This window comes from Anas platyrhynchos, chromosome 8 (genome assembly GCF_047663525.1).
Source record: "Anas platyrhynchos isolate ZD024472 breed Pekin duck chromosome 8, IASCAAS_PekinDuck_T2T, whole genome shotgun sequence".
Taxonomy (NCBI): Eukaryota; Metazoa; Chordata; class Aves; order Anseriformes; family Anatidae; genus Anas; species Anas platyrhynchos.
Window position 1 is genome coordinate 8,214,144 of NC_092594.1, and position 11,824 is coordinate 8,225,967.

General features: G+C 38.1%; 2 protein-coding genes across 6 annotated transcripts in view; one reads left to right on the top strand and one right to left on the bottom strand.

Annotated features, from left to right (window-relative positions):
• Positions 1-9,682, bottom strand: part of GLMN (glomulin, FKBP associated protein) — a 22,814-nt gene extending 13,132 nt beyond the window's left edge. Inside the window, exons 1-9 of the mRNA XM_038182773.2 lie at positions 9,545-9,682; positions 7,947-8,018; positions 7,349-7,474; positions 6,156-6,275; positions 5,218-5,326; positions 4,390-4,636; positions 3,806-3,905; positions 1,408-1,595; positions 885-938 (exon numbers count right to left, since the gene is read on the bottom strand). Of these exons, the coding sequence (XP_038038701.2) occupies positions 885-938; positions 1,408-1,595; positions 3,806-3,905; positions 4,390-4,636; positions 5,218-5,326; positions 6,156-6,275; positions 7,349-7,474; positions 7,947-8,012 (1,010 nt within the window). The 5' untranslated portion in view covers positions 8,013-8,018; positions 9,545-9,682. The remainder of the gene's footprint in view (positions 1-884; positions 939-1,407; positions 1,596-3,805; positions 3,906-4,389; positions 4,637-5,217; positions 5,327-6,155; positions 6,276-7,348; positions 7,475-7,946; positions 8,019-9,544) is intronic.
• The window catches only part of RPAP2 (RNA polymerase II associated protein 2), a 35,844-nt gene continuing 33,661 nt past the window's right edge, over positions 9,642-11,824 (top strand). For all 5 annotated transcript variants that reach the window (XR_005267368.2, XR_011810956.1, XM_038182770.2 and 2 more), the window contains exons 1-4: positions 9,642-9,780; positions 10,104-10,149; positions 10,924-11,038; positions 11,701-11,799. Coding sequence is in view for 3 of the 5 variants with exons in the window: in XM_038182770.2 (XP_038038698.2) it covers positions 9,723-9,780; positions 10,104-10,149; positions 10,924-11,038; positions 11,701-11,799 (318 nt within the window). In the remaining 2 variants the exon portion in view is untranslated. The remainder of the gene's footprint in view (positions 9,781-10,103; positions 10,150-10,923; positions 11,039-11,700; positions 11,800-11,824) is intronic.

An 11,824-nucleotide genomic window follows, 5' to 3' on the forward strand; every position in this document is an offset into this window, starting at 1 on the left:
GAGATGCTGATGATATTTCAGATGAAATTGTAGAACAGATGTCAAAAAGAAACTTGGCCCTCAACAATTTTCATTCTGCTTTCCAAATATAATACCTTCATAACATCTCTCAAAGATTTTCAGAATATATTGACTGATAAAAAGTAGCAAACTGGACACTTCTCTTTAGGGTCAACTTTTTCCCCCTCTCAATATCTGTAAATGCTCAAAGGCAGTAGCTCATATCCCACAGGTATTAATCAATAAAAAAATGAAGCTTCACACAGATGATTTCATATGCATAATCCTGCAAGCCAAAGAAAAATATGACAAATCCTAAGATTTTTCTTGGCCTTGGAAGAGGCCAAGAAATTTCATTTAAATTTTACCACAAAATGATAAGCAGTGATAATAAGAAACTTCCCTTCTACAGCAATGCTAGAAATTGTTTGGTCAACGCTGCTTCTTACGGAAGACAAAATAAACACAATATGCAGAAAGTCTGGTTTCCTCTAGAAAGCATAACTTCTAATTAGATAGCGTATCATACCGGAATACATTCAAGTAAGTACTATCATCATAGTCTCTGTTAGTAGTAAACTGTTACAGTTACAAATAAGTATACATTCTAAATATTCTTCATGGATATAAATGGCCTTAATGTTGCATTTTCAGAATAAAGTTTCTCAAAACAATAAATGAATGTTTTAGGCAACTTTTTATAACTCTTAGAAAAAGAGAAGGCTATCTTATCGTGGAGCTTGCCATTTTAACCTTGAGACTTAAAAACCTATCTGAATTTATTTGGTTTTCATTTATATGAATTACAATAAAAGATTAGAAATAAACCATAGGACAAACACATGACACACATTATCTAGAAATCCAAATACCACATAACCTACCTATTCAGCAGCACTTCAATATGTGTCATATTGCATTGCAGAAGGTATGATGGACTAGAAGAGAAAGTTAGGTTTATATTAAACTGCATAAAGACACATACATTGTTACAGTTAATGTATTTGACTGATTTAGTCTCTTTTGAAAAATCTACAAAATTATCTTTACAAAATTTATAATTTTGAAATAGACATACAGCAATAAGTCAAATTTCTGTTCATAATTTGCAGTTTACATCTGCCTATAAATAATTGAAGTTTTCATATATGTTCATTTTCAGAATGAGACAAATCCTATCAGTTTCTTTAAAAGGTCAGCTCATCTACAATTAAGCAGTAATAAAGTAATCTGAAAGACTGAAGTACGTTCTTAAGCTACATAAATGATAAATGTTAGCAAAAAAATAAATACTAGGGAAATCCACAGCTTTCATTAAAGTTATTCAAAATAAAATGTTTTCTTCTGCTCAGAAACAAACTTCAAAGTACAAACTTACAGTAAGTCCTCACTAAGAATAGCTCTTACCTAAATACCATTGGAAAGCAATTGATACCGAAATGCTGAACAAACATCAGATATGACAGACATGCCAAAGAATCTGCAGAATTCTTTCGCTCTATGTCCTCAAACTCCTGATTCTCCCAGTATGATCTTCTGCCTTTATGATGTATAAATACTAGTGGCATCAATTCCCTTATATCCTGCAAAATGTCCTAAAAAAGAAAGTTAGATTTCATTCAGTTGCCTTTAGAAAACTGCATACCAAATACTTTTAAAAGCGTAAGCTGTATTTGCAGTAAAATCTCTTATGTAGTATATGTATAAGTTACTAGACATATATTGTGAATATTTATGATACATACATACACAAAAAAAGCCTTCCAGGAAAAATAACCACTGTCAGAAGAATGTTACTAAGATAGCAAAGTCAAGCACTCAAAAGTTAGCAAAAGGCAAAATTAAAGTCACCCTGCAAAACCCAATTTGGCTCCCTTATCCACAAAAGCTATGAATAATAGCTTCATGATCACATTATGCCACAGGACCCATGTGTTTTTCACTGAACATTCACTTAGTATTGCTTTTTGATCACTGGTCATATGCAATGCAATGTTCACCTACTAAAGGCAAGCCCTGTTTTAAAGTTAGAATCATTTTGTATGGCCTTTCTTTCCAGCAATTCACTACACAATGACACCTGAGTACTTCACAAATATTAAGTGCTTTTTTCCACACATTTTTGTAATTCTTATTGTATGGATTATGAAGAGGCAGAGAGATCAGGGTTAACTCATTCTTTCAGAGTTATCCATACCAAACATCCAGGATCTGACATTTTGGAGAATTAGGATTATACAAAATGTCACATAGTCAAAGTATGTCATTACTGACCTTAGCTGCAGCTCTCATTACCCAATTCCACAAACATCAGAAGTGAATTTCTTGAGAAAATGAAGAAAAGGTAATTCATAATTAGTGTAATAAACATGGTTTCAGACTATGCCCAACAGGAGAGGCAGGGATAAAAGATCGTTTTTCAGAGTAGACTTCAACTATATTAACTATTAGATGATCTTCTGGTAATCCCTGCCTCCATCACTGCATATCTTAAAATTCTGCAATAAAAGAAGCAAAGATCTCACAGACAGATTCTCTTGCATTGCACAACCCTGACTGATCCACATAGCAGTTCTATCCTATGGTGATCGAGACTTGCTGTGGAAAAAAGTTGATGTGATCACAATAGAAAACCCAGTTATGGTGGAAAACAACCAGAAGTTTGGCTAACTGCTTAGTGTGCTTCACTTTACAATCTTAATAAAATTTTGCGTGCATAAATTTTTATTTTTAAAAACAAATTGGAGAAGAAACAATTGTATCACATGGCAACTTCCCGACTTCCTTCGTGTGCATGCAAACACATACATGTATTTATACATGCTTTCCTCATCCCAGTTGGCTCCCAGTCTTTAGAGATCTATCACACCTTCTCATGCCATTCCCTCCCCACAAAATGACAACCTGACCCAGTCTCTCCACTTTTTCAGGACTAGTTCCTCCCCGTATAAAAAGCTGCCTCTTTTCTAACTCCCTGGTTCATAGTTCACATAGTTTCAGCCTTCTTCCTCAGGTAGTTGGATTTCCTCAGTTCCTCAGTCAGCTTCACCCCTCTTATTCTACCTTTTGTAAAACTTCCATTTCCCTCCATGCGTTCTTCAACTTTTTCTCTTCTGTATTTGACTTGTGAGTTTTCCTGGTCTAACCAAACAAGGTAGAAAAAATTCCAAAGCTCAACCTTAGTGACAATTCCATGAAAGAATAAAGATGAGAAACAAGTGTATCCATAGCTATTGAAACAACATAATCTTGCTCTAATAAAACAGAGATGCTAGGCAAAACATTCAAAACCAGAGTAACAGCATTGGTAGCATGGAGTGGGCATGTTCACACTGAATTTCCAACTATCAGCAGCAGTCAAGAATCAACTTACATTTCTTAACAGGCAGCACTTTAGGCACATTAGAGATTTCTCTGTGTGCAAAACTTGGATTAATACTTGGATTTTTACTTTCATCTAATACTGCAACATAAACAATCCTTTAGATATTTCAAAAAATTAAAAACAATACATCACCAAGAAAAAGAATCAGTTACAACAAAGTAGCAACTGCTGATTCAGACAAATTGGCTTATCAAACAGTCCAAAGTGGCTTATCAAGGAGCAAAACTGTGTCTGCAAGATTTATAATTTCTAATACCTTTAACTATTCCAAACCTTTATCTACCTGCATTATCTTACAGGACCTGGTAAGCCATCACACACCAGTACCAGAAGCAAAATGAGCTCCACAACTAATTCTTGGGAATCCTGAACCATAAGACTGCTTTTGCAAACACTGTAATTCATTTTGACTACACTTACTATAATTTCAGTTGCAAAATGCCTGAAGGGATGTTCTTCAATGCCTTCGAGCTGTTCAAGGTGAGCGGTCAATAATGGGTATTTCAGGCTTTTCATACAGCTGAAATAAGAAGGGTTGAAACATAAAATCACCAATAAGGTCACAAATAGAGACTATACTAATGTCATTAATGACCAACAGCAAAGTCTACACTCATACTAGCTGCTGCTATTCCCAATATTCCAAGAATGAAAATAAGAATGTTTCTCAGAGAAGCATTCCTTAGAATTAGCCTTTAAAATATGATTATCCTCAGTTATACCTTTGAGTAGAAACACAGACCACCAAATTAGCTCTGTATCACAGAGACTAACATTTCTTTACCATTTCCTTGTACTAAAAAAAATGATTTTTGCCTTTCTTCTCTCACTTCATAAAAATGTAAAGGATTTTTTTTTTCCATTTTTGAAATACAGCATTGGTTTATATGCTGACAGCACTATAAAAACACTAATAAGATGATTTATTTACTGCCTATGCAATAAATGCCTACTGTTCATCTTGTTACTTTATAGAACACAATAAGTTGACAAAAAGTGCTCACAACTTTAATAATTCTTCTTTCAGCTCCATGTCATTGTATTCTGATGACTTTTCCATGTTTTTAACAACTTCATTCACAAAAGGTTTAGCAAAGTCCACCACTGCATTACAACATCGGCAGAGACCAAGTTTATCTTCCTGTATTTGTTGTTTTGTATAAGGCACAGGCAAAGGAGTAAGCTGATTCATAATCATAGCCAAAGATAAGCCCACCGAGTAGGCCTTTTTGTTCTGAAGTTTCAAAAGCACTGAAACAAAGAGAACATTTTGAGACATTAAGTTATTACTTGCAGGAAGAAAGTGTGAAGAAAAACAATGTGACTGCATAACAAAGCCTTTTGTTTCAGGGGAGGAAAGAGACTAATACCTGAACTCATATGACTAAGTACAGCATGACTAAACAATATCACCAGCTAGTCTAACACACTGTAGTTAGCATGACCATATAGCTGAAAATGACGTAATAAAGCAGTCCCACATTTCCACACATTCTTCCTTTCTCTGTAGCACAGTCATGTTAACTATTTAGTTGGTATCCAAAACCAACGCTTTTCATCTTTTTATGCAAATCAGAAGAATGTGTCTTTCATCTCAAACATTTCAATTGCTTCAATTACAAATATAAGCTTTATACCATAAAAATATGGAAATGTATGTTTTAAAAGTTAATTACTGAAAAATTCCCCTTTTATATTTTCCAGAATATAAAAAAAAACTGTAAAGACTATCAGGACAGCAATATTCTGAAACTATTCTAGCAAAGGTTAAACTAATTTGATAAATAAGATATTTTTTTTCTTCAGAAACCACATGAGCAAGTGAGTGTTACCTGTCTGCAAAGGCTGAAGTAGTAGCATGACAGTTGGGCACACTTGCTCTCCCGACGTCTGCTCTATCTGTTCAAGTAAACCCAGAAAAAGTTCCTTCGGATTGCACAGCTGCAAGAGAGGAACAACATACATGTTTTAACCACTATGGTCATAAAATATTAAAAAAAAAAAACAAACACACACACACACCACAAACAAACTGCAATTCAGAAGTTTCTGAACATTAAGAAAGCAGATCATAACATCCAAAATAATCTTTAAGGAAATAAATATGAAACAATAAGTATTTCCCTAAAGTTAATGTCTTCTGTAACATGTATATGCAAGTACACTTTCATGTAAGCTAAAACATAGCAAATCTAATGCACATAACTTGATTTCTACGTTCTATCAACATCTCACAGTACCATAGCAAGAAATTCCTTACGAGCAGAGAGAAAATAAAAACTTCAGTGTGAATTCCACTCAATTTGCAAGTTGTTCTCTAAGTGGTGAACGAAAGGGAACTGATTTCCAATAGAATAAATGTTATTTCCCTGTTAATCCCCCAGAATCAGCAGATACTCACTGTCATACTGCAACTGCTGAAGACAAGAGGCAGCACTGCTGTGGCTACACTGACTGTAGAAGCTGGCCATTAAAAACTTTGTATCAGATGGGGCCTAGCTACTTTTTCCTGAGTAATTCTCTGTCTCTATGCTTTGTCTAATTAATAAATTCTCCAAATTTGTTAAAAGGTTGAATACTTCTGAGAATGCTAATCCTTTGTCTACTTCAGGTAAAACTGGCCTGTGAGCTTAAAAGTTATGCGGAATGGGCAAAAGAACACAGAAGTATTCATGCCCTGGTTTTTTTTGGAAATCAGAAGTAGAAAAGGACATCTCCCTTTCCCTTCCCTACAATTATTTTATTATAACTATGTATTTCAAAGCCATACCTGTACCAACTGATCTAGTATCTTCAGGCAGTGTTCTTGCTTATCATCTTCCTGTTTATATGCTAAAATGCACCTAACAAGAGGAGAAATGAGATTCCAACCCATATTCTTGATGATAACCTACAAAACAGATTTTCAGACAATAAACAAAAACCTGACATCTTCTAAACACAGAAAAATTGTATATATGAAGGTCAAAAAAAGACAACAGATCAATGCCTTGGTTGCAACCAATACTATAATAATGTCATTGGAAACATAACATCTATTACTATAAAGTTTTGTACTTGACATACATCGTATTCTCTCCCCATATCTAATCATTATAGGTTCATATTTTGTCTAGCTTTCTTTAATGTATTATTTCTAACACGTATATAGTTCCAAGAATTTACATGGCAATAAATGTCAAACAGGACTAGGTAGAGGGGTTTTGTTGGATTAAGAAAAGCAGAGAAAGAAAGTTTAGAAAAAATACGTTTAAAGTGAGGGGATCAGGATTTTCAATTGTTACACCAAACTCACAGAATTCGTGACTAGATGGGGACCCCCAGTAACACTGGGCAAAAATTCCATCACCAATGCCCAGCCAGTCTCTGAGCAACAGCTACCTTGGGAAGACTGCCCCCCTTTTCACTGGGGAGCATGATATTATCTGGTATGGAATACCAGATGATACCTTTGATCAAATAGGGTCAGCTGTCCCAGCTGCATCCCCTTCCAACCTCTTGCAACCTCCCAGTCTGTTTGCCAAGGGGGCAGAGTGAAAAGTAGAAAAGGCCTTGATGCTGTGCATGCGCTGCTCAGTAACAGCTGTGACACCAGTGTGTTATTAACTCTGTCTTGGCCACAAAGCTAAAGCAGCACCATGCAGGCTGCCATGAAGAAAATGCCATTCAGTGCCTCATCTGAAATTCTGTCCTGCAACAGAGGGCCAAGGGCATTTTCTCGTAGTTATGTTTTCGGCATCTCTTTTCTATTTCCTTAACTCACTAGAAAGTAGTTATTAATGGTTTTCTTAAATTACCGTGACTTGACTTCTGTAAACTACCTGAAGTTGCACAAGAACATGCACTTAACGGATAGCAACTGATTAACTGTTCAAATGTTCCACAATGAAAGTAGCTTTCCCTTTTTAATAGTTTTATCTATAAGTGTGCTTAAACTAATATATAGTGCAAACTTCAACTCACCTTGTTTTTCTCATTTTGAATTACTTCTAACAACTGAGCAGCATATCCATCTTCTAAACATTTCTGACCTGCTACCTGAAACAGATTAAAATCTTCTCCTCTGAAATCAGATTCTTCCAGAATTTGCTAGAAAGAAAATATACATGCTTAACTCCATATTTATAAAAATCAAATGAAAAATAGGTAAATCCAAGTTTTCATTTCAAAATTAGATGTACTGTCACTGTAACTTATCATTTCTTACTAACATCCTTTACATATTAAAAGGAGTTACCAAGAGCTACCACAGAAGACAAAGCAGTATTTCAGTAGCATTTTCTAACTCTAAACTACAGCACAATATATAGAAGATGTATTTTCTATAGCAGCCTCCTGGTGATTTGTTCCCTCAGACAGGTACCGTTGAGAGAAATAACAACACTTCTTTCTCTGGGAGGCAGAACTTGGGATAAGCACCACGCAGAAGTCAATGAAACATGGAGACTGAACCTAGCTGCCCAATGAGGAGATCTGCTAATGAATGTCTCGTGTTTTGCAGTCACAAAGAAAAACTTGAACTGCTTACATTTGTCAGGTTTATGAAGAGAAAAGTACTTACACATCTTTGTATTATGGCTTGAAGTTCATCAACTGCCATTGTAGTTTGACTTTGTTCTTCTGGCATTGAAAACTATTATAAATTAAGGAGCGCAGTATTAAAACACATGAAGTAAACATAGAGACTGAAAAATAATCACATTATCAAAAACAATGCCCAGTAGCGAAATGAGAACAATCTATATTAATAGATCTTATGAAGATTACATGATTTTAAGAAAGGCAAAAATATATTTTTAAGAAGTGTATACTGTATTATTCTACTCCCCATATTTGCTGGATTTCATAGAAAATAACCTGCATTCTATGTACAGAGAAGCAAATTCTGAGTGCCATCAGGATCATCTTAGGAAGTCAGGAGGCCATAGCTATGACACAGACAATGAAAATTGCAACTAATACAGCCTGGGTTCACTGCACACCAACCCTGGACTTCCAAAATACACTACATTTTCTGTGCATATCTTCACCGGATAAGCTATCTGCTCAGCTCTGACTAGAACACTCTAACCTGATGCCCAGGACATGCACAGCTGATCCAGCCACTGTGCCAGTTTGTGTTAACAGTGTTTTAGTCCAATCAAGACTACATATGCAATATCAATTCTTTCCTCCTATTGTCTAGGTTGGTTGTTCAGAGTCCTTTTACCTCTAGATGCAATTAAAAACTTCCTTGCTGAAAACTAAGTAAACATTTCAGTAAAGTTACCATGAGTAACACATAAAATCCAGCTCAATTATTGCATGATGTATCAGAGCAGCGGTCGTAATCTTTATAGTTTTGAGTAATTCCACGTGCCTAAACCTGGTTATATAATCGCTGTGTCTGTCAATTACCTCTGCGCTTCTATAATTGGCGAACTATTCATCCAAGCACCCAAGATTCATATTTACACAGATATTTCAATGTAACATCCTCAGTCTTTCCTCCTAAGTTTGACCTCAGCTACCTAACACAGCATCTAGATAACTAAGCTATTTGGACGTTTATAAAAAGCAGTCAACTCACAGCAACTTAAAAAGCACATTTGCAGATTTTATTACTCAAAGATCACATAATTTTCTATTCTCAACTGCCTAATTTAACACTAACTTGCACTTTAACTTGCAATTTAACACTTTAGCCTGCAATCTAGCAATGTTTCGAACCTGATCTTTCTGATTTTGTGATTATCAATATACTTTATTAACGCAAATTGTACCACTTATTTTTGGAGGATGTCACTAAGACACCCAAAATAATTTAAATGTACTTTTGAACGCTCGTATTTTGGGGTTTTCAGCTCTCAGAAATTTTACAGTGTACTTACAGACTTGAAATATGCCCTGGCAGGGATTTGCCAGTTAACCTCACAGACGGTCTCAGGCCCTAATACTTAATCCTATTTCTAATTATATCTTTTCACTGGTTCCCGCGGCAAGCGTACAGCATCTAAACAGCAAAAAAAATCCGCTTTTAACCCTCGAGAAGCTCCATCCCCTACCAAACGCACCCCCAGCCCCCTCCCCGGGCAGGTACCACACGCAGGCCGCCCCCCAGGGCTGCTAACGAGCCCCTCGCACGCAGCAGGACCAAAGCCCCCGCCTCCGCTTCCTCACCCCTCGCCCCGCCGGCGGAGCCAGGCTCCCTCCGCAGCGCCTCAGCCCGCGACCGGCCCCGCGCTCCCCTCAGCCGCCGCCGCTCCGCCGCCTCCCGCCGGGCCGGGCCACACCGAGCCGGCTCCGCCTCCGGTGAGAGGTCAGGGGGAGGGAGCCGGCAGCCGCCACCACCACCGCGATGGCGGCCAGGAGGCCGCAAGGCAGCGCCAAGGGGAAGCCCGGCCGGCGGCGCGCAGGTAAGCTCCGAAAGCCGCTCCCCTCCGCCCCGCGCTGCGGACTCTCCCTGGTGCCCTCAGGCCGGCGCAGCGGCTCGCCCAACTCGCTGTTGGGGGCTGAGGAGCGGCGGGGCGGCCGGCGCTGCGCTGCGGAGACGCGACCGCCAGCGCCGTGGGGCTGGGGCCGGGCCCCGGGCGCTCCGTCCGCCCCCTCAGGCCCCGGGGGCTGCAGCGCCGGGAGCCCGCCCTCGGCCGTCCGGCTACGGGGGGAGCCGCGGCTCCGGTATTTGCTGCTGGGTAATGAAGAAAATAAACTCACGGATTTCCGTATTCTTGATTTCTAGGAAATAAACGTTCAGCTGCTCTGGAAAACGAAGATGTTGCTCAGAGGTATAGTTTCTGACTAACAATACGTGGTCGTCATGTTGTTTTGCTTCACTTTGCAACCGTATTATTTGCCTGGCGTGGGCTTTTTTGGCTTTCTTAGAGATAGCCAGTACCCCCTTCAAGAAAAAACACACATGCATTTCTCTATTCAAGGTAAAAGGGGCGACCGTGGGATGCTACCACAGTAGTGAGTGACACGAGTTTATGAATCTGAACTCCACAGTTGTATTTGCTTACTCTGTAATGCCTGTTTTCTGCCAGTTTAATTTCCTTGCATACTTTCTAGTCTTCTTTGTTCACTTTAAAAACCGAATCTGAAAGATTTGGACATAACAGATTTTTTTTTGCCATGGGCAGTTACCTAAAAATTCATTTGACTGCATAGAAGGCTTTCAGATGAATATCCTCAGATATATTCAGATGAATGTCTTTTCAGTGGTTTGCAGGGACAGGACAAGGGGCAATGGCCACAAGATAGAGCACAGGAAGTTCTGCACCAACACGTGAACGAACTTCTTCACTGTGAGGGTGACAGAGCACTGGGACAGGCTGCCCAGGGAGGCTGTGGAGTCTCCTCTGGAGGTATTCAAGGATGCCTACCTGGGCAGCCTGCTCTAAGGAACCTGCTTTGGCAGGGGGGTGGGACTCGATGATCTTTCAAGGTCCCTTCCAACCCCTACAGTTCTGTGATTCTGTGGTATCATTGATACTTGGTACAGCTGGAGAACTGTATGTGGAAGCTACTCTCTGTGTCATTCAATATCCTTTATGTTACAGGAAAGCAGCCCTGGAGGCTGCTACTAGAAAGAAGATTGAATTTGAGAAAAAAGCACTGCATATTGTTGAACAGCTCTTGGAAGAGAACATTACTGAAGAGTTCCTTCTGAATTCTGTATGTGCTGCGAAATTTTTACACTATTTTATATCTCAATGTTCAACTTTTTAAGTTCTTGGAGTGATTTGCTGAAGTTTAAAGTAGACAAGGTTATCCTCTCTCGTCAGCTCTGATTGCCTTATTTTCAGGGGTTTTGTAGTGAAAATATGCTGTAGTTTTGTAGAACTATATGTATTTTTGAATCCTCACTTCATTACCTTTGTTTATATCCCCATGTTGTGGACTCAGAGGTGAAGTATAAAAAGTTAGGTCCATATCATGTCCTCTGTGAATTTAGACAACAGTACTTCTTACCCCACAGTTCATCCTGGCAGCACAATTTTTGTAATACCACTGGGATGGTATGAGGATTATTCCTGTTAAAGTTGTAAATACGCTGGTAGATAGGTTTATATAACATATAAAGAGAGGAAAATTGTGAGAACAGGTACCATACTAGAGGCAAAATGATGAGGCTTTTGTATATATAAGAAGTATCCGTGTCTTTCTTTTCCTAAGAGTATTTATCTTGTTACTGATTTTAGTTTGGAGGTTCTGAATGCTGTTTATTAAACTTACTTGATACTATTATAAAATGAAATGTATTTATTTACTTATTAGAAGTTTTGAGCATGAAAAATGACCTTCCAATATCTGTTGTTGAACTGTTGTCATTTCAGGGAAAAAATATTACTCCATCTCACTATAAAGACGTTGTTGATGAACGGTCTATCATCAAATTATGTGGTTATCCTATATGTCAAAATAAACTGGAAAATGTAAGTTGCTTTTTATTAATGCTGT